Raw genomic sequence first — 24027 nt, 5'->3', positions numbered from 1 at the left:
GTTATTTGATGATCATAGAGTCTTTTTCATGCAAAAGATCCATTTCTTACATAAAAAAGATCAGTTTCTGGCCCAAGACACATCTGATTACCAATGGGACATTTTTGTTCTGGTGGCCTTATTAGGGTGTTCGCAAAGTCCGGGCATTCTATTGTTAATAAACCCTAACCTTGCACTAATATAAAATGACAATAAACCCCTAAATTTCGAGTAATATATAACAACAATAATTAAACATCTAAAATTCTAGTAAACTGCTAAACTTCTAATAACATATAACCTCAATAAACCCATTAAATTCCTATAATATAATGTCAGTAAGCCTAAACCTCTAAATTTCCAACAATATTCAACTTCACTCAACCCCCTCACACCTCTGATTGAGGGTCTGGCTGATATGTTAGGCATTACATTTCACGTGATAGTGTGGTAGGAAGAACAATATTGTCTGATTAGTGTAATATGTAACTAGTCAGCAATGTATGCAATGGAGGGGGGAAGGAACTGGCCACCCTACTCCATTATCTCCTGGCTTAATTGCCTCATGAATGATTACTTATTTTGGTGTCACTTGTGAGATTCAAATCTGTCTTTAGACATTTGACTAAACAACAAACAACTCGACCCCTAAATTTTCACTACAAATGCTCATTCAGTTCCTAATCTTAGGGCCTGCAGCAATATACATGTTCACTAATATCCGTCTAGAAAATAACTTAGCGTCATAAGTCTATGTTACCAGAACTGCAAAGATGATGACAAAGTGATGTCATCAGACACACTATTCACTTTGTTTACACAGTTCTACATGACCAACAGACAACACCAAGCAATGTAATTACAAAAGATGTCAACAAAAGCTTGAAAGATATGTAAACTAATATCACGCAATAAGATACAAAATCATTGGATGACTACACGACATATGCACATGGCATGAAACACTGAAAATGCCTAATAATATTCGCGACACAAAAATGGTGTCCCACTTAGCCATCATATTTGATAACTTCAGTAACATAACGTAACCTAGTGCAATATTACAATATAGCACATGAAAACCACTTTATCCACGTAAAGAAAATATGTTTATCAATATTAACTATTAAATGAATACAAAATGTGAATTTGCCATTCATATATGGAAGTTAGTAACAGACATTCAAATTGCAAAGATATAATAATTGACCCTAATAATATATTTATTTTATTACATTGAATAGAACACTGTCATTTACATAATTTAAATTTAATTTACTCCTGGCATTTCTCTTGCAACTCAGCTGCTTTTAACAATTTTTCATCCTCTTTTGCAAGGGCACAAATAGCCATAGTAGCTGATGCATCCTTTTTAAACCCCACTAACTCATCTTCTTTTGCAAATTGGTGAAAATGTTCACAAGCGAAAGATAAATTCAGTACAATTTGTAGTTTTGCTTTGATAAACTCAGGATGACTCCTGTTAACAATTATCCATTTATTCTTCATTAGTGTAAAACCCTTCCTATAAAGGTATTACAAGTTGGAAGGCTACTACAGACCTTAATAATGACTTTATTTATGATTGAAACACTTCCATGATAAACTTTAGAAAAAAATAAGGCCCCTTACCAAACATCACTTTCTTGATAATGATTAATTTCTAATAAAACAACCATAATCTTATAAAACTCCTTACATAGTTCATCAAGGTTTGCAAATTCTTACAGTCTCAATATATCAACTTGATTTTCAGACATAGAATAATCTAATTCTTGGTTCTGTGAAAAGCTGTGTAACTTTCAGTATTGATTATTTTCTGTAGAATTGTAGCATTTTTTAAGATAATGCATCATATAGGCATAAAACTCACAAACAACTATTAAAAAGGAACATTGTCATCTATGTAATGTCATTGTAATTGCAATATTCCAGGACTTTCAAAACAAGATTGTTTTGATGTGTGTGGATTAAATAAAGAAGAAATAGTCTTACAGGCAAAAGAAAAACGTAAACCATAAACTATATGGAAAAAAAAACGTAAAGCTTATGGAGAAAAAGTAAGACCTGTAAGACCTGGCAACCCTACCTGGGACTGAACACAGAACATTTTATTAGCAGGCTAACATGCTATTCATTAAGCTATGAAGGAGATACAGAATACATCAGTATAACATTGAAGTTGGCATAATTATACTGATATTATCTCTTAATACCTATTTTTCGATCAGCAAGCATTTACACATGTAAATACAGCATCTCAGCATTCTAAATTTTGCTTATGATGCATGTTCTTATATACCACAACATTAGGATTAGTTTAAATTATATTATTGCGATTTATATGCATGTTGAATTTATGCTGATAACTGTACCATTTGATGGTCAATTAAAAAAAAAAACACAGCGAGCTGCTTCCCCCCCCCCCCCCCCCCATGAGTATACAGATACAGAAACAAAATTTGGGCCACCTGAATTTTACAAGTTCCAATTAAACATACTGCCCATGCTCAGTAAATGTACATAACTGTAAAAAAGAAAAATGTTATACTCTCCTACCCCCCCCCCCCCCCACACAAAAAAAAAAAGTAACTGATTTTAATCCTAGTTGGGACAAGTTACCTGGTTGAGGTTTTTTCCGCGGTTTTCCCTCAACCCAATAAGAGCAAATGCTGAATAACTTCCGGCATTGGACCCCGGACTCATTTTTTTGACATCACTTTCATCTCATTCAGACATAGTATAACCATTGCAGTTGAAAAAGCATCGTGAAATAAACAATTAAAGAAAAAAGAAAACTATATCATTGTTTACTCTGTCATTATTGTTACTGAAAAAAAACAATACTATACAGTTTAAATGATTATAATAATTGTCACTCTTACACACTTTTAATCATATTGGTATTCATTCCTGGTATGATCTTGTAACGTAAATGCATAATTTAGAGGTCTGTAATTTTCCTTGCTGAGATTATGAAGGGATGCACAGTGACAGCAGAGTTAATAGCTTCATCTTATTCAAAACATTAGCTAATTAGCTACAAAGTAGTTTTTGAACAGCGACAATCAATCAATAGTTGCAAGAAATGAGATCCAGAGTCTGAGGGTATGCCAAAACCTCCCAGTTTCAGGACAATCAGATGTTGCATGTCATGATGTAATGTGATATTTCATTGTTATTATAGCATTGGCAAAGGGAGCTTTTGATAGAAAAAGGAGCATCTTCTGCAGACCTCTGGAAAAAGAACTAAGGAAGAGACTAGTGAAGTGTGACTTGTATGGGACAGAAACACGACAAAGTGAAGAGAAGCAAATGGAAACATTTGAAATGTGGGGAAAATCTTAAAGACCAGATCATAGAAGCTCCGCCCACCATCCCCTCCACTTTTCCCCTACTAGTTCACCAGACACTAGCGGGAAAGAGTGGAAGTATGAGTTTGGGTGGGGTGATAGCTAGTGGACAAAAGTGGAACAAAGTGCTATCTACTAAGCAAAATTAGAACTCTGTCTTATCTCCCTGCCAATCTCGCCCCACTCTCTCTCTCTCTCTCTCTCTCTCTCTCTCTCTCTCCCAGGCACCACCTCTCTCTTTTTTTCTTATTTCTTTCGCTCAGGCTAGGATTTGATCTTCCAAACTTACCAACGAAATGCACGCAAGCTGTTGGTAACGTGCTTTACACCACTCAGCTACCAGGCGACTTGCTGAAAGAGGGGAAAATGGATCTACTTATGTTCAATGGGGACTAACATAATGTATTGTAGAAAATACTGTAATGTCTTCCCAAATCACATGGCGAGTCCTGATTAAAGCAGACAAGGCTCTGGTGACTTGTGTGTGGAATACAATCGAAATGTGGGTCTCTGACAGTGTTGCGTTCACAAGTGAGTGTTGTGTTATGCCAAATACGTGAGTGTGAAATGCACATTTGGCTTCACACACATTTTATTTTGGTTTGTTGTGTTTTGTGTTATGCTAAATACGTGAATGTCGAATGCACATTTTATTTGGTTTGTTGTGTGTTGTGTCGAATGCATTTTTCATTATGGTTGGCTAGGGAATGAGCCACCGGGGTGGGGATAGATAGAGAGAGCAGCTGCCATGTGGTGAGTGTGCAGAAAGAGCGTGGATAACTTCTCCTACTGCCGATCTGTTCTCTAAGATTTATCCAAAATGTGAATATGTGGAAGAATGGAATGTGTGAAATGAGAAGACAGAATAAAAAATGAAGCTGTGTTGGAAAGAGTTGGTGAAGAAAGAATGATGCTGAAACTGATCAGGAAGAGAAAAAGGAATTGATTGGGTCACTGGCTGAGAAGAAACTGCCTATTGAAGGATGCACTGGGAGGTGAAAGACCTGCCATTTGGCAAAACACCGTGTATGTATAATGCAGATTGACACTGTGATGCAAAATTCTGGTTGTTTGCAGTGAAGGGCAGATCATACTTCTAAAAGAAAATGATAGAGCACAAGCCCATTTCGATTGGAAAACCATGATGTGTATGATTTTAAATGCACTCTGGCTGTGCCATACAATTTTCATTCTTAGCAAATTTGGTGCATGTTATTCTGCATTTTATCTTCTCAATTTAAGAATGAAGTGAATAAACGCACATTTCATCAGCAGTTAAAATGTGATTTAGGAAAACATTTCCTTCTTTTTGCAATACTGCAGTTCAGTTTTGGCAAGAACACATGCTATATGTTGATTATTCGAATTCTTTTATTAAGATGTTCCATCATGTAATTGAACCGAAGCTCCCACACCTTCCATAACCTGTTAATGAAAATCTGTGTGCGTTTTCAAAGTAAAACTAGACATTTTGTTCCATTTCTCACGTTTGTATGCATGGAAGTGGCTTGCAATCTTTTTCTGCCCCTAACTACAGTAAAATAAAAGCTATTGATATGTGATTTGCTGCAAATATTAAAATAAATACAGTGATAACATTATAGTATAATGCAGTTCATTAAAAATACTAAAGTATATAGATTCTAAAATGTGTTCATATTCTTAGTTTAATTGCAGACACGTTTGATTTTTTTTGTGGAGGGGGGGGGGAGTGAAAGGATAGTTTTAAGCACATTTCCTTTATACAATGTAGTGGTATCATAAGAGACAATATTGAAGATCATTGATCATTGTTTCTAGAATGCCATATTTGTCATCACAATTACCGTATTTCATCGAATAAGCTTAATTGTCACATTTTTTAGTTTTTTTTTTTTTTTTTTTTTTTTAATAGGCTATATGGTGCGAACAATATACTGTATGTCAAGATGTGAAGAATAAAATTGTAATGATTGGTTGCATCAACTTTCAGTGCTCAGTTTCCATGTAACAGGGGATTGTGCTAGCAAACAGGACCAAGTTTGCACTATTCAAAGTGAAAGGGGAAGGAGGGACACTGGAACCGTAACATGAATAATACCTTTAAAAATTACTGTGGTGTTGTTGAATTAAAAACACTTAATTTTTAATTGAAAACATTTATGATATTGTTGAATCACATGTACTGATACTACATCTGGTACACTGAAGTCTATGTTATCAGACTACTGGACCAGTCCGCAGAAAGATGATTGGTCTAGGCCTAAAAAAAGTATTTGAACACTTGTAAACAACTACTACTCACAACCAACAATTGTACTGAACTGAAGGCATTTATGGCTAATTATTGGCTTGGTGTTAATATTTCGAACACCCTGTCCATTCACTTTCGTCAGTGGCCACTACTGTTTCTCGCACATTCGACCTTGGGCATAACGGTGCTTTATGTTGCAGTGGAGGTTGAGTGAGATATGGTCCACTTTGTAATATGTCCTCTCTACGAAAATGTGCAGCCTTTAGAAATGTCCACATAGAAAATTCGTCCATGCCATAAAAATGTCCTTACCTGAAAAAGTCCACTGTCAGCAAGTCCTCTTCTTAAAAATGTCCACAAATAAATTCGTCCATTTCCCTAAAATGTCCGACAAGGAAAACTGCAAGGAAAGTGCCGAGAAATTGATTGTAATTTCAGTTATGCTATACATAATACATATGTAATACAAAAGATACATCTTTTGTTTATCTTGAGGGTCACTATATAATTTTAGATGGTATGATGTCACTCTAGAATATCGAAAAATTTCATTCCTATCTTTGTAATCTTGCTAATTACAGACATTGTTGAAAATTCTCGTTTGATTATTGATATAGACCTACCGTTAATTTACTGGCCGCTTAATATTTGTATGCCCACCAAGAACCTGGGTTACTAAATGTTGTATTTCCCATTGCTGTTGTTGCAAATGGCTAATGAATTGCCAAATGTTCACGTGATGTGCCACGACAAGTCTTTGGAATTGAGAGTGGAATCCTTCAACAACATTATTCGTACGCTGTCTGCCATTAATTACTAATTCATAGATGTTCCATTTCTCAGGAGAAAATATATGGGGAACTGCTCACTTTCGTCTTCTTGCCAGATGACCAGTAATATATTATGTAAATTCAATGTAAGATGCTAAGTCCAAGATATCGTCCATAAATCATTCATTCAATCCCAAACAAATTGCAAGTCATTTAGCGGAATAAATGGCAGTCCCATAATTTCCTGTATTTGGTTTCTTACTTCAGGATTCTCAATATCCAAATATTATGCCCTCAGATCCCTGTTGACTACATTTCTCCATATTGCTTGATTGAAGTGGAAAAGACACTCACTCACTACTGCCTGAGGGAATGCCAGTCAACAAGCATTCAGTGCTGTAGCAACGAAACACCACAGTCTAGTATATACAGTCGCGAAGCTTGGGGTGATTTTTTGCATTTCTCGCGATAGTTGCTAGCCGCTTGGAGCGCTGTGTGTACTAGGAACAATAGACTGTGTCACTGCCATCATGATCTAATACAGGCCGTAAGGCAGACCATGTGACTCTCTTAACCCGATCACGAAGGGCGGCATTTCAACCATATAAATTAATTGGAATGCATAAAAAGTAACATATATTTCTCTAAAATGTAGTGTAATTGCATTAATAAAATTTAAAACAATGATTAGGAGACACTTCAGACATAATTCCTTGTGAGTTAAGGTGTAATATTATTTTTGGTGTGAAAATTACGTTGTTTGTATGTGTAATAGACCTACCTGCCTTTATTTCGTTTAATTATTGCGAAATTATTGTACATTCATTTATGCACGATTCAATAATTTTCAGTTGCACCGCACGGATATTTAGATATGTTGAAATTATAGGTTATGTTTACTGTCCCAGTTGCCCCTTTCTGTCTAATTTTAGTGGTCTCCAATGCCCTGCCATTAGAGCGCCTGACCGGAGAACAGGAAGTCGCAGGTTCGATTCCTGCTCGAGGTTGTGAAATTTTTCTTTCATACCATGGCATGATTGTGACTATAATAGTATTTAATTTATTATAGGTTATGTTTACTATTACTTATATTCCTAAATTCACAATTATACATTATAATTAAGCATAATGTCATGTATGATACTCCACACATTCAATTTGTCTGTATTTTAATACTACAATTGAGTATTGAATTATTGCATTTATCTACTAGCTAAGAGACGAAGTAACAATCGTACGTACACTAATTTCATAAGAGTGGTATGATAAATTTTCTGTCTTTATCAAGGAAGGTAGATGTGCTATATTAAAATCACAATATAAATTCTTTTTTATTAAACCTCAAAATAGCTTCCATTCTAAACTTAAAATGTTGATGCGAAAAGATTATGTTAACATGTAAAATTCTCTTCACATTAAAATAATACAGTTTTGTAATTATTTCTGCAACAGAAAACCCGAACATATATTACGGCCTGGTCTAGATCGAAAAGGCATTGACTGTGCTGTATATCGCATTGTTGTGAAAAGTTGTGTAAACTGTGAAATGTTCGTTATCGGTTGTAATAACTGTAAATGGCTAAAATACAATAATTTGAGTAATAATATGGGACAAGGAGACGTTTGTAGCACTATAAATTCTAAGAAAAAGAGGTCAGAGTTATCCTTCCGAAAGATCCAGGAAGGTGAGTTTATAAAATATAATATATACTTTATGAAAATAATATATAAACCTTATGTATTTCGTATTTAAATAGTGGAAGGAAGGTGTTAATTTTTCAAAAGAACACGATATAAAAGTACAATACATTTTATGGTCTGCTAGGGAAAGAGTCTGTGATGAGGCGATAGTAGCGATCCTGGTGGCTAGCAACTATCTATGGATGCATATTTCAGCTGTCTATGTTTGCATAGTTAGTAAGTATTGAGCTTCGCAACTGTATATACTAAACTGTGGAAACACTATTGTTATTCCCAACAGATCATTACAGTTAGTAACTCATCTCTGTTGAACAACTTTGTATCTTGGACTTTTTTGTATTGACCTTTCGTATGATGGGCTTTATAAAATGGTGGGCCACATAGATGTTGGGCTTTTTCACTCCATGGACAAATTGTATGTAGGACTTTAAATGTTGGACTATTTAGTTTGTGGACATTTTTTTTGTGGACCTTTTGTACTTATGGACCTTATAATCTGGAAGGGCAGTGGCGACACATTTTAAAATAATATTTTTAAGGATTCGACCATTATGCTAGCCACTGGCATAGCTCAGTTGGCTAAGATGCTTGCCTGTCAATCCAGAGTTGCTTTTGGATGCGGGTTCGATCCCCATTTGAGCTGATTACCTAGTTGGGTTTTTTCCGAGGTTTTCGCCAACCGTAAGGTGAATGTCAGGTAATTTATGGTGAATCCTCTGCCTCGTCTTGCTATCACCAATCCCATCAATGCTAAATAACCTAGTAATTGATATAATGTCGTTAATAACATAGTAAAAAAACAATATGCGATGAAATACAGTATTATGAGATGTGTGAAAATGCAATCTTGTTGATTTTATATATCATATGAAATTTTTTTTATGGATTGTATGTGACGTATAACATAAGTTTTTAAAAATTGTAAGGTAATGTTAATTTTTCTCTTAATTTTCAGAGTGGATCATGAGAACCCTTACAAATTACATATAAGGAATATCCCTGGACAGTTGTCAGAGGTAAGGGAATGTTTTAATATAAATAAAGTTAGATTTGGTTGAAATTATGATTTTGCACATTTCGTATTGGAATGTTTTCTATAGGACAAACCTTAGGGGATCTTTGAGAATAGGTGTGTATGTATATGCTTATATGCATGTTTGTGTGTACACATGTCCAGTCCATTCACAGAGAATAAAAACTGTCTTAAAAATGAAGAGTAATTTTTTCAGATTATAAAATCTGTGGCGAATCCTTTGTCAGACAGAACAGTCAATTTTATTTAGAAATCCGTGAAATTGGTTTCATATTTTTTGGAGAAAATTAGCTTTTAAATATATAACTTGCCATTGCAAATTTCGTAGTGATATGGGTAAAGTTGGACATTTTTACTAGTACGTATGAGTCAAATCAGTTGAAGCAAGTTTTCATATCTTAACATAATGTTATTGTCTAAAGTTTATATGCAATTCTGGGGAGAGGGGAGGTTGGCTTATACATTTTGTGTAGTATGGTTTGTGAATTAAGAAATTAAAATTGTTGATGATTCTGCAACGTTGAAAGGTTTTACTACACTATCGTATGTATAGTAGGTTATTTAGTCAGATGCATTTTTTGCCTCTTTTATAACTTTTGTTAAAATTTTGCAGTTCATAGAGTACAGGGCTATATTTATGAATCTAGTCCACTCATGCTGTGTTTTACAGCTCAGACATGTACTTATCGCTTCCTAAAACTTGTATGAAGTCTTATGTTATCTTAACTTATAGAAGAAGGTGGAAATGTCATCCTCCTCAGCTAAATAGACGAACACAAAAACACACACACATACACGCGCGTGCACGACAACACGCACACGTGCTCGCGCGCGCGCGCGCGCGCACACACACACACACACACACACATACATAGAGGCAGTTTCGAAAATATGTTTCGCAGGTCAGTTATGTCCAAGATCTTTATTGAGGAAATCAATAGACAATAGAATAGAAAGAGACATCTCTCATCTGCTTCTCCTCGCAGTTTATGTGAACATTGAGACACTTATACCTCTTTATGAGTTTTAAAAACCTGTTCTCATATATATCCACATCCTGAGCCCGGACAAATGCAGTAATAGCACGTTCCATTTCGTCCTTGCTGCTGTAATGGTGTCCAGACAGCTCCCTCTTCAAGACTGGGAACAAGCAGAAGTCTCCGAGCACAACATTGGGACTGTCAGGGGGATATCCATGCTTTCCAACCAGACCTCTCCATAACAGCTGCTGTTGCTGCCGCCGAGTGGGGTCTTTCATGGTCATGAAGAAGCACAACACTCAGCAACGGAAGTCCTGGTCTTTTTCGTTGAATGGCAGTTACAACTGCTCAGTGTATTGCAGTATCATTGGGCACTCGCTGTCCCTTCACGAAGAAAGTTGAGCAAAAGAACTCCCTTTGCATCCCAAAAGACAGTCATGTGACTTTGTCAGCAGACATGGTTATTTTGAACTTCTCCTTGATTGGGGTCTTGGAATTCTTGCATTTCATGGAGGGATGCTTTGTCTTCAGAGTGTGGTGGTGCTCCCAACTCTCGTCCCCTGTCATAATGAGGAACAAAAATTGTCTTCCTGTTCATAACTAAGGAGATGTGGAAGACTGACGCCCATTCTTTGAGACATGTGATAGGGAGTCGAGACACCCATCGTACTCCCACTTTGCGTAGTCAAGGATTTCCCTCATGATGTGGTGCACTCGGGCATATCTGATATTCAGTGCTAAGGCAACATCACACATGGTGACCTGCCAGTTCGACAAAGTGTGAACCATGGAATGGAAGCATTCAAGATCTCCAGTCAAGAAGATGTTCAAAATGTCCCCGTCTGCTGGCAAGGTCATGTTGACTAACTTTTGGGACACAAAGGGAGTTCTTTTGCTCGACTTCCTTCATGAAGGGACAGTGAATGCCCAACGATACTCCATGACAATGCAAGACCCTACACGGTGGCAGCAACAGCAGCTCTTCTGGCGAGGTTCAGTTGGAAAACCATGGATCATCCCTCCTACAGTTCCAACTTGTACCCAGTGACTTCCACATGTTCCAAGCCTTGAAGGGGGAGCTGTTTGGACACCATTACAGCAATGACGACAAAGTGAAATATGCTGTTACCACATTTCTGTCCGACATTCATCTCTGTAATCGATATCCCTGGGTGTCCAGGCTGCTGTTCATCTGCCACACTCACGCCCATCACGGAACTGCTGACACCATCACCAAACCATTTGCTCCGATGTCATGTCCGAACCATACACCTCAACAAGTCACATATCGATTTCCATACCACTTGTGTCACGTGCCCATTCATAGTGACCAACTGCCCTAATTCGACCAGTTCTGTAACACATCTCTCAGCTATTGTGATGCAAGCTCTAATGGTGTGGACACACACTCCGCACAAGTCCCTTGCTTCAGTCTACTCCTGCGCATGTGCGGTATGGTACGGATGCTTATGATCACATGACTTGCAGCGACACAAACGAATGTCCCTGAACTGTAGACAGTACAATTTCCTCCTGTGTACCTTAATTCCGAAGGAACTTATTACGCAAAAACTTATTTTCGAAACTGAGTTGTTTTGCGCTGTGTGTGTGTGTGTGTGTGTGTGTGTGTGTGTGTGTGTGTGTGTGCGCGTGCGTGCGTGCGTGCGTGCGTGCGTGCGTGCGTGCGTGCGTGCGTGCGTGCGTGTCGTTAGAGTGAGAAATAACAATTTGAAATAGATTGAAACACCTAATATACGAAGTAATGTCAAGAAGATGCGAGGAGGCTTATATGAGGTGTTCGTGTTAAACTTTGTTTTAATAACCACGTGTCTTTGATTCTGCACAGAATAATATTAATGTAATATTACAAATTATTTTAATTTTCATATTATACAGTGAAGTCTCAGTGGATCGGTGGCTAATAAAAGACACTAAAAATGAGTTCTACAAATACAGAAACCAGTCGATCACCTTGTCATGTATCACACCCCAGCAGTGGTAATTTAAAAACAGGTGAATCATCCAAAAAACGAAAATATGATAAATCATATTTTACTCTTGGATGTACTTAATACAGACACTAAAATTGCTCCAGACACTCTTTGTGTGCTATGTAACAAAGTGTTAAGTAACAGTTCTTTATTGCCTGCAAAACTGCGTAGACATTTGGAAATAAATCATTCCAAATGTAAGAACAAGAATGTACATTTTTTTCAGTGTAAACTGGAAGAGTTAAAAACAGTGTCAGAATAAGTTTGTGAAAAGTCGAAAACTGACAATGAAAATGCTACATAGGCTTCATACTGGATAAGTTACCGCATAGCACTAGCAGGGGAAGCTCATAATAATGCAAGAACTTTAATTTGAGAGTTTGCTTGATGTGACACAGACACTACTTTAAAACAGAGATTTAGCGGACTTCAATTTTCGTCCATCTCCAACTTGAAAGAAATATGTGAGACAAGGAAACCACCATTCTTCACATTAGCAATTTGAATGTATTTTTTTTATAATTATACATGTAATTACTGAAAAAATTACACACAGTTCATAAATACTACTGCAGTTTATGAACTCATGGCTATGCATGGTAATTTAATGTAGTTGTAGACATATTGTGGATGTTAAATACGCACAGAATATAAATATGGAGGCATATTATATTTATATCTATATTAATCTAGTGATTAAATTAAATTAGTTTAATCTAATTTTTTATTTGAGGATCTGTGAATCTTTTTTTTTTTTAAGTTGAAAGGAATCTGCGTTCAGAAAAGTTTGGGAACCACTGCTCTAGAGTAAACTGTAACCATGTTCGCAAATGAATGTAATTGTTGTGAAACTGTCAGGAAGCAGGTATAAACATGAATTGTTGGGCAACTGGATCGAAAGCAGAGTTGAACTATGGGAGTGACATGAGCAGTACCTAGGTGAGGCATAAACAGTGCATGAGCATACAATGTTTATAAATAAAGCTCTGTAGTTAAGAGTATGAGGATCATTACTGTTTTCACTTATTAAATATAGATTCCTTTCAGTAATACATGAAATTTTAATTCCCCGAATTGCTTTTGGATTTTTCAGAACCTGAATTGGAAAACATGATACTGAATGCTTTTTCCCCACAATTTCATTTTGTAGACGAATGTAAATGAGTAATAGATTCAGCATTTACAATCCCTTTATAATATACACTGATTATTGTGGAAATTGCATCACCAAGAAGGATACATGTGACTGAAATGAAATTGATACCACAGATCAGGTACATGACAATACACAAATGATTAGAATTAGAATTACAGAACTGTACCTGATCTGTTACCATGAGATTTCAGTATAGTGTGAAGCCTCCATGCGCTGCAGTCAGAGCCTCTAAGCATCATGGCATGGAATCAAAGAGTGCCTGGATATGTTCCTGGGGAATCTCCATGCAGTTTGTATGTGAATCCACAAAGCTTCAAGAGTGGGTGTTGGATGACTATGACGAACAAGTTGCTGACCTACCATATCCCTGACATGTTCGATGGGCAACATGTCTGGTGAACTTGCAGTCCAGTGAAGCAGTGATATCCGTTGTTCTTCAAAGAAGGCGTACATAATCCTCGCCACATGTGGCCTGCTGAAATATGACATGTGGAGTTGCCTGAAGGAGGGGCAGTACCTCGGGCTCTAAAACCTCCCTATTGTAGCAGTTGCTGTTCAGATTGCCCTGAATACATAGGAGACGAGATCGCATATTGTATCTAATGGTGCTCCAAACCATCACACTAGGCGTTTGTCCGCTTTGCTGCTCAATAATGCAGGCTCTCAGATTGTGTTCACTACGGTAGCATCTAACACGTATGCGGCCATCATTGTAGAACAAGTTGAAGCAGGACTCATCCTAAAACACTACATTTTGCCACTGCACGCCAGTGATGGTGTTCACGTGCCCATTGCAGTCTGAGATGGTGGTTTCTGGACAATGGAAGCCAACACAACAGCATGCGAGCCATTAGTCCTGCCGTCAAATGACGGCGGTGAACCGTTGACGCAGACAGATCAACACCTGTTGCAGTACCTCAGACATTGACTCAACAATGTGGGTGAAACTACAGTCCGTCATGGCCATGTGGACAAGATGGCAGTCATCCCGTGCTGTGGTCACATTACGTGGTTCAGTACCTGCTTGTCTCTGTGTACGACCCTCTTCTATCCACTGGTTCCACACACGCATCACTGTTGTAGCAGCATACTCTGTATGAGCCGAAATGTCATGGTATCACAAACCTGCTTCCCGGAGACCAACCATTCTGCCCCGTTCTCACTCACGTGCTGATATTGTGCCCTTCCACATCGACGAGGCATATCTACATTAGCTTTCACGTTTCCACTTCGTTTGGAAGCTCTGCACTCACTGAGCAGGGCATAACACTGACTTTTCTGTGACACAAGAGACGTTACTGTTGGGCCTATGTGTACGCCATCTCTCTGGAAATGTAATCAATTATTGGTGCTACACTGTTCTACACATCTCCCAAGTTTGGAGTTGTTCGGTGCCATTCTTTCTGGGTGTTGCACTTTGCACAAACAGTAGTGTATACAGAATCTTGGAATTTTTCAGTGACATTTCACACACGCAGGTTTTGTGTATCATAATCGGAAAGGCTATTGATTAAAAATTCTGTTGTATAGTAATTTTATGTCTATAAAAATATCTGTGGCTATACTACTTACAGAGTAGCTTGTACTCTGGTTGGGAAACTTATTGTGTAATAACTGAAGTTCAAGTTTCAAGAAGTGAATTTAATTTACTCACAGAGACTTTCTGCTGCTAAACACATAGGGCAAGGGGATCTGTCTTCTTTTCAGTAATTAGCAGTATCAAAAATTACTGCAAAAGAAAAGGTTTTAACGATAAAAAATTTGGAGTTATTTACTTGTTTAACAAATTTACATCACAATGCTAGCATATGGAACTTCTCATATAGGAGATTGCTGCTTTAATATATCATATACAGCAAGAAATTTTAAAGAAAAAAAATCACTGATTGGTGTGATAATTTTTATTTTTCAAGTATTCTAATATTCTCCCTACTACAGTTCTTACGATTTTAGAAGGCATATTGGCCAGAATAGGTGGAGCTTGTCCGTGATGACTGACATGACAGGAGTGTGACATGCATATGCATTAATTGTATATTCGACATGTAACAAATTCTCTTTGTCTTTCTCTTTATCCCACTAGCAGTTTGGCAATTGTGCAGTAATATTACATGATTATTGGCTGAATTCATGTGCCTTCTAAAAGCATATGCTGTACAATACAGTAGTAACAGCATCAGTATGGAATTTCAGCTTCCAATTTAGACTTATGTATGTTCAGTTATTTCATTGCTGTTGAAAGTTTTGGAGTTGAGTGTGTGAAGTTATTTGTGGTTCTCTTTTCAGACTGGCATTAGGAATATATTTCTGACTTTTGGGAAACCTCTTGAAATTTACAGACATCCTCCTGGTAGTGGCCCAGGTTGGGCGTTTGTGTCTTATGCAACTCACAGGTAATAAAAAAATAATTCTTACCACCGTTCTCATTCTGTCATTTTGTAGACAGGGATAATAGACTATTTAGCATGTAATCTATGATCTGTTTATATGCCCGAAGGTATCAATTCTTTATTTTTGTAATGTTCGTCCTACACAATGATACTGAAAACATACTGGCTGTAAGTTGAAATCACTAAACTGTATATTGCGAGTCACTACACTTACATTTCTATGCAACTTCATATACAAGTGAACCATTTACTAGGGGTGTGATTTTTTGGTAGTAAGGATTATGGGAGTATAAGGGTACAGTACATCAGTTATTCATAGATTTCAAAAAGGCATATGACTCGGTTAAGAGGGAAGTATTATATGATAGTCTTATTGAATTTGGTATTCCCAAGAAACTAGTTCGATTAATTAAAATGTGTCTCAGTGAAACATACAGCAGAGTCCGTATAGGTCAGTTTCTATCTGATGCTTTTCCAATTCACTGCGGGCTAAAGCAGGAAGATGCACTATCACCTTTACTTTTTAACTTCGCTTTAGAATATGCTATTAGGAAAGTTCAGGATAACAGGCAGGGTTTGGAGTTGAACGGGTTACATCAGCTTCTTGTCTATGTGGATGACGTGAATATGTTAGGAGAAAATCCACAAACAATTAGGGAAAACACGGAAATTTTACTTGAAGCAGGTAAAGCGATCGGTTTGGAAGTAAATCCCGAAAAGACAAAGTATATGATTATGTCTTGTGACCAGAATATTGTACGAAATGGAAATATAAAAATTTGAGATTTATCCTTCGAAGGAGTGGAAAAATTCAAATATCTTGGAGCAACAGTAACAAATATAAATGACACTCGGGAGGAAATTAAACACAGAATAAATATGGGAAATGCGTGTTATTATTCGGTTGAGAAGCTTTTATCATCTAGTCTGCTGTCAGAAAATCGGAAAGTTAGAATTTATAAAACAGTTATATTACCGGTTATTCTGTATGGTTGTGAAACTTGGACTCTCACTCTGAGAGAGGAACATAGGTTAAGGGTGTTTGAGAATAAGGTGCTTAGGAAAATATTTGGGGCTAAGCGGGATGGAGTTACAGGAGAATGGAGAAAGTTACACAACGCAGAACTGCACGCATTGTATTCTTCACCTGACATAATTAGGAACATGAAATCCAGATGTTTGAGATGGGTAGGGCATGTAGCACGTATGGGCGAATCAAGAAATGCATATAGAGCGTTAGTTGGGAGACCGGAGGGAAAAAGACCTTTGGGGAGGCCGAGACATAGATGGGAGGATAATATTAAACTGGATTTGAGGGAGGTGGGATATCATGATAGAGACTGGATTAATCTTGCACAGGATAGGGATCGATGGCGGGCTTATGTGAGGGCGGCAATGAACCTTCGGGTTCCTTAAAAGCCATTTGTAAGTAAGTAAGTAATTATTATGTGATATGTGTTAAAAACTTAATTTTATGCATGGGAAATTCAAATCTCTTAATGAAAGTCCAAAATTAAGTGAAATATATCCACGAATTTTTGCGAAATTGATAGAAATCATGAAATTACATCATAATGACGATATGTTCAACAAAAAACAAATTTTTATGGAGAATTCCCAAATAGAACATGAAAATTTTCTTGGTAATAAAATATACCTGAAGATTTCTACGTATTTTTTCATTCAGTATTGCATGCTTTTTACATCTGGCAATGACGTACACATTATTTAGGAACTACTTCCCGAGAGCAGTGCAAGCAGACAATGGTCATTTGGCTTTGCCGCAACAACTGCCTTCATGAGATCACATCCTCACAGTCGAATGAAATTGAATTATGGATTTAATTAATGATGCAAACAATTTTCTGATACGTAAAGATTATTATTTTTGATCTTACAGAATACATCTATTATGGCAACAATTAATATTATTATTATATTATTATTATTATTATTATTATTATTATTATTATTATTATTATTATTATATTAATTGTTCTGTATGGTTGTGAATCTTGGATTTTCACTTTGAGAGAGGAACAGAGTTAAGGGTGTTTGAGAATAAGATACTTAGAAAAATATTTGGGGCTAAGAGGGATGAAGTTACAGGAGAATGGAGAAAGTTACACAACGCAGAACTGCACGCATTGTATTCTTCACCTGACATAATTAGGAACATTAAAGCCAGACGTTTGAGATAGGCAGAGCATGTAGCATGTATGGGGGAATCCAGAAATGCATATAGAGTGTTAGTTGGGAGGCCGGAGGGAATAAGACCTTTGAGGAGGCAGAGTTGTAGATGGGAGGATAATATTAAAATGGATTTGATGGTAGGGACTGGATTAATCTTGCTTAGGATAGGGACCGATGACGGGCTTATGTGAGAGCAGCAACGAACCTCCGGATTTCTTAAAAGCCATAAGTAAGTAAGTATTATATTATTAATAATATTAATTTTCTGTTAGTTTCAAATGGATTATTTCAATAATAATTTAAAAAATGTTGCTTTATTAAGTTTATTTAGGGTGCGAAATATGCGCAAAATTGTATGTGTTTTTTACGAAATATTCACGAAATTAAACCATTTTAATTATCTAAATCAGGGTAAAATAATCCCCATAAAATCACACTCCTATATGGCCAGCTATGTTAATAGCTTTTGAGACTCATTGCAAAGTGATCTTTGATTGAAACATTATGAATGAACAAAACTTTAATGGAAATGGAGAAACACCCGTGTTTGTATAATTACGAGCTACCTCAGCATTCTAGGATATATATATACACACATACACAGTTTCTACAGAAATTATACAGGGTGGAAATGAAATAACCCCGTAAATTGAAGGGAACGTATAGAGTACATAGAAACAAATAAAAGTAAAATATGTTTTGTGATTAAATGCACAGTTAAGTAGGAAATTAAACTCAAAGGTTCAGATGTCTGACAACACCACCGCTAACTCTGGAGCCCATGATTACAACAGCCTGCTATTACACTGTATCATGGACATGCTGACAATGCAATAAATGTGACTGGATTGACGCATTTCTCTGCATAAAGCCTTTGAGCTGTATGGAAACTACATCTTGTGATGCCATAAATTAATAGCATATTGAGATATTACGTGTTCGTAAATTTTGGCATTACATACCTATTACACATCCACACTAAATATCAACAATTGATATGAAGTCTACCAAGACACTAGCACACTCTGTACCGTTTCTTCTCCTCATACTTGTGCAAGGTAAACTTCTTCCCCATTCCCTCCCTCTCTGATTGCAATCTCTTCACACTTTATACTAAATTCATATGTGTGGTTTTTTAAATCGAGTTCTCTTCATCCTTGAAATATTCTGTTGACAGTATCACATTTACATCAGGCACCCAACCAACATAGCACATATGTCATCAGTATTTTACCAAAGATATTGATCTTGCAGCTTCTTCTAGATTTAAAAGCATGTTTCGTGATAAAATGCTGTTTTATACTGACTGAGAAATCTAAACAATTGTAATTTCACCAAATAATAACATGGATTATTATCAGAGTTAAAATGAAATCATTAGCAAGATAACTTAATGCACTGAGTACAACATTGCACAGAACAGTCTGGTATACATATTGGTAATAGGGGAGTTATGGTGAACTATCCTTTGACAAGGGAGATACCTCAAAAGAGAAAAGAAAATACTGTTCTGAATAGAATTAATATCAGGGATTACAAATGGATAATAAAGTTCTTAGAAACATATTTTTGGAAAGTACGAGGAAAACGAATGAGGGGAAGTAAGTTAAAAGAAATGCAAAATAAATTTTTTAAATTTGTCTTAAAAAAAAGTAAGTAGCCCTACCTATGTGTTAGGGTGGGACGAAAAAGCAACATTTTTAAAATTCATATCGTAATAGTATGCAGAAGTTGCCTTTTTATACAAATATGTTACCCATAAAATTTGGAAGGTGTATGATAATTCTTTCTGGTGTCCCAATGCATGTGAAATTTTGCCTTTTCTCTTAAAAAACTCCAAAAAAAGGAAATAACATTTCAATGGATACGTAGTCATTGTGGTATACCTGGAAACGAGGAAGTGTATAATATTGCAAAACAGGCAACATATTATTGCGACGAAGACCTGTTCAAGTGATATCTCTATCCAGTGCTTTTGCTTCAGTAAAGTCTCATTTTATAAACCTATGGATCAACAATTGGCTCTCTTCTGACAAAGGAAAAATTTTACAATCTGTACAAAAGAAACCAAATGACCTGGAAATGTACAAAAACTTGCCCAGACATGTTCAACATTTTTAACACGAGCCAGAACAGGTCACATTGTCACACAATTATACCTACACTGATTTCACATTTCTGATAATCCCACTTGTCTGTGGTGCAATAAATCTGGAACACATTCTTCTATACTGTCCATCCATAAACCACAAAAGAAGTAAATTAAAATCATCAGTATGAGTTGCAGAAGACATAGACCTGCAGTATATATTGACTACACCCCAACTCTGGCTACTAGCAACAGGCATCTATAATGAACACCGATCAAAATATCCTTCATTTCTCGCGAAAAACAACTGAATAGACTACAGTGGACTATAGTGGATTTCATGTTGTCAGCAAACAGCTGAATATATTAAGATTGATTGATTCAAAATACGAAAATATGAAGATACATTCCTGCGCTTGTGATCATGTATAAGTGTTCTTGTTCTTTTTTCATTTGTATGTCGAGCACCTGTTTCAATATCACGTGTTTTAAAGTGGCTTGAAGTGATTTATATAATAAATTAGATTGGACTTCATTAGCTTAAAATATGATTGTACATCACCACCATTTGGAATAAAGGTAAAGACTAGATACTATGCAAAATGTATTCTTTTTGATGCTACTGAAGAAATAAGTAACAGAGTTCTACCCACTTGTGAAGATTTGATGGAATAATTTTATTTGAAATGTCATTCGAAAATGAAAACAATAGGCGAAATAGGTGAAATAATTCCTTCAAAGTTGATTGGGTAATGGAATAAAGCTTCAGTTCCTAGAATATCTTATAAGACAATTGTGAAATTATCCTGATACTGTTATGTTAAGTTCAGAAATCTCCTAAAACCTTCCAAAGTTCGGATTAACGAGAACAGATATAAACTAAAATTTAAATATTCCAAGAAGATGCCAGAAAATGCTATTTGATTGTCTTCTTTTGCAAGATGGGGTAACATTCAATTCAAAAGTTCGTCAAAGGCCTCTTCATTCATTCTTAAGTAATTCTTAAAATCCTCCGGGTTATTCTCTCTTGTTTCTCTCAGTAGAGGAATGTGACAATACTGATCTCTTTCAGCTAGCAATTCTTCCGTCATAAACGTCATTTTTTTTTTTTGTATTACTATGACCAGAATTAATTAAATCTAGCATCTGTAGCTCAATGGGTGCAAAAATTTAGATAGGTTAAATGCAAACAAATCGCAAGCTAAAATAAGTGGATGCCAACAAGCATTAAATAAAATAGACCTGACCTGAATCGAACACGAATAGAAATAATACCTCAGTTACATACAGCCAAAGAATAACAAATTTAGGGATATACATTTATATGCAAATTTAGCTTTTAGAAGTCAAGTGAACTACAGTACATATTATGTAAGGAAGTTTTTTCTATAATTCATTCCCTCAAACACTTGTCTAATGTGCTGCCTCTTAGCCTCTCATTGGAAACCTTAGTCATGCCCGATTTCGATTACTGTATTTTTCTATTCACGAACCTACACTTAAAGAAAGAAGACTTCAATTCCCTCTTATTACTATTTAAAATCATCCACATCTCCATACCTACTTACCTACATCTCGTTTTGTTTATCTTTCACTACCTCGAACCCAGAACATGTACTGTTAGTGACTGGTAAATCCGACCCTAGAACTTGGAGAAGTTAGGGGTGAAAATTGCTCCCCATCCACCACACGCTTCAGTAGTGAGAGTCTGTCAGACTGTTTATGGCTGTCAGGTGGTCGGGTCCTCAGTCTTGCCTGCCTGCCTGCCTGTGTGTTGTACGTATTGAAAACATTTGGTCTGGTGATCTTTCGCTTTCGCTTTCGCGTTCTGTAATATATTACTAGCTCTTTAGTTTATTTTTTGTTAAAACAATTTACAATTTAGTTTAGTTAGTGTGTTCTTCTTTATAAAAAAAAAAGGTAAAGGTATCCCCGTAACATGCCATGAAGGCACTTGGGGGGCATGGAGGTAGAGCCCGATGCTTTCCATGACCTCGACACTAGAATGAGGTGGTGTGGTCGGCACCACGCTCTGACCGCCTTTTACCCCCGGGAAAGACCCGGTACTAAATTTTATAGGAGGCTGAGTGAGCCTCGGGGCCGTTCTGAAAGTTTGGCAACGAGAAAAAATCCTGTCACCACCTGGGATCGAACCCCGGACCTTCCAGTCCGTAGCCAGCTGCTCTACCAACTGAGCTACCCGGCCGCCGTTCTTCTTTATAATTGTTTCAATTTTAGTTATAATAAATGTCGTCTTGAACTTACTCATTCGGTGTTAACATCCGACTCCCTCTGCCTAGTTTGAAAGCGGGAACCTGATTTCAATGCCAAGTCTGATTTGATAATTACTGATGGTGACGCGTAATGAACTTCTTCGTTACTTCAGCCCTTTGTCCATTTCTTAATGATTCGAGGGAGTCTCGCTATCCTTCGGCAGGTCTTCGTACACAACTTCTTTCCTTGTCTTGTTTTATCTCCGCCTTAACCGACTCAACAAGCCAACGAGATGAAGGGGAAGACATATCTCAGGACCAACATAGCATCTCTCACAAAACAGGACCATCGTGGAGAAGTTACAGGACACGTGCAAGACCTACCGAGTCCTGTGGCATAGAGATAAACTTCACCCCACGTCAGGAATGGTACCACGGACTGCCTAGCTGGGAAGCACACGCTGTCGTAACTACGGATCGTACACTTCTTTCTTGTGAACATTTATTGCTAGCTATTTTCACAACGCGACTTCTTAAAAGTATTATTTTATTCTAATTTTACAGCAAAGTGCTGGCTGGCACTTTCTCTTAATTTGCAGTTAGTTTATCCAAACAATTTTGAAATTACTGATGAGTGTGATTAACTCGCAATTTATTATAGAAGTATGTTAATTCATTTACAGCTGTTGAAAGGATTGCGACTGGATTGGCATAACGTTTTCCCGTTACTAATTAAACTACATCATAGCGAACTAGTATTTACTATTTAGCTGTAGTTATAGTCATTTTCAGAATACCCTCGGATCGCTTTAATGTGTATTTGCTATTCGAAATATTATATTTAGGACACTGCAGTCCAAGTTTCCAATAATGTTTTAATTACCATCCGTCACAAATGTTTGATGAAGTAGTTAATTTCGGCGAACTAATGTACGCACTAATTTACCAAGGGTCTTAGAAATCTTTTCAAACTTATTTCCCTTCTGATTTTGTTTGTTTGTTTGTTTGTTGTCAGAAATATACAATGTGAATTCGTCCGTTCTTGCAATATGTCATTTCGGTTAATGTTTGAATTTCGGTATTTCTCGTGTGATTTAACTAAGTGTATCCAACCGTTCGTATAGGACTGTATTTTTAAACAGCGCCCTTTTTTTGTAACAGAAAATAACCAAGTAATATGTAATAGTAAGTTAAATATTTGAACAGGTTAATGTGTTCAGTTAATGGGATGGCTGTTATCAAATACAGCTAAAACGGTTTCTGAGGATAATATAATTGAGGCAACAGCATTATGATTCACCGGTGAGTTAAATGTTTTCTTTATCAATAGTAGCGGTAGCAGGGCAGTCCCTTCTCTACCCCCTACCACTATTTGTCACGTGTTTGTTGACAGCGTGCGGACTGTTAGAAGTGGAGTGGGTGAAATTCGTTACAGGGCCGGATTTACCAGTCACCAACTATACCTTCTCTCTATTCCTCTGCACAGAACATCCTTCTACTTGATATCTTTCAGTATATCACTTCCATCGATCTGGAATTCTCACCTTGACCATGTCAGAGATTATCGAATAATATCAAAATTGGAGTGTAAATTAAAGAATCACATTCTTCTCAAAGGAATTGCTTGCTAGACACCTGTGGGCTTGTGCAACTTCATGTTAAGACATAATCCATAATCTTATAACTATCCTATTAAGACAGTGTCAGTTTTACTCTTAACATGTAATCTATTTATTATTATTATTATTATTATTATTATTATTATTATTATTATTATTATCATCATTATTATTATAATCATCATCATTGCTATTTCCCCTTTCTCTCTTCTCTTTTTCTTCTATCAATTTCCTTTTGAGGCTGTTGATCCTCTATTGGGCCTTCATGTAATTTACATTATTTACTATCACTATTTGTATTTGTTTTTATTCATGTGTTTTACCTGG

At 36.5% G+C, this 24027-nt stretch overlaps 1 protein-coding gene across 2 annotated transcripts in view; it reads left to right on the top strand.

Annotated features, from left to right (window-relative positions):
- The window catches only part of LOC138694482 (tudor domain-containing protein 1-like), a 186411-nt gene that overhangs the window by 17214 nt on the left and 145170 nt on the right, over positions 1-24027 (top strand). For both annotated transcript variants that reach the window (XM_069818245.1, XM_069818244.1), the window contains exons 3-4: positions 8992-9052; positions 15483-15589. In XM_069818245.1, coding sequence (XP_069674346.1) covers positions 8992-9052; positions 15483-15589 — 168 coding nt within the window. The remainder of the gene's footprint in view (positions 1-8991; positions 9053-15482; positions 15590-24027) is intronic.

This window comes from Periplaneta americana, chromosome 2 (genome assembly GCF_040183065.1).
Source record: "Periplaneta americana isolate PAMFEO1 chromosome 2, P.americana_PAMFEO1_priV1, whole genome shotgun sequence".
Classification (NCBI taxonomy): domain Eukaryota; kingdom Metazoa; phylum Arthropoda; class Insecta; order Blattodea; family Blattidae; genus Periplaneta; species Periplaneta americana.
This window is presented reverse-complemented; position numbering and strand designations above follow the sequence as displayed.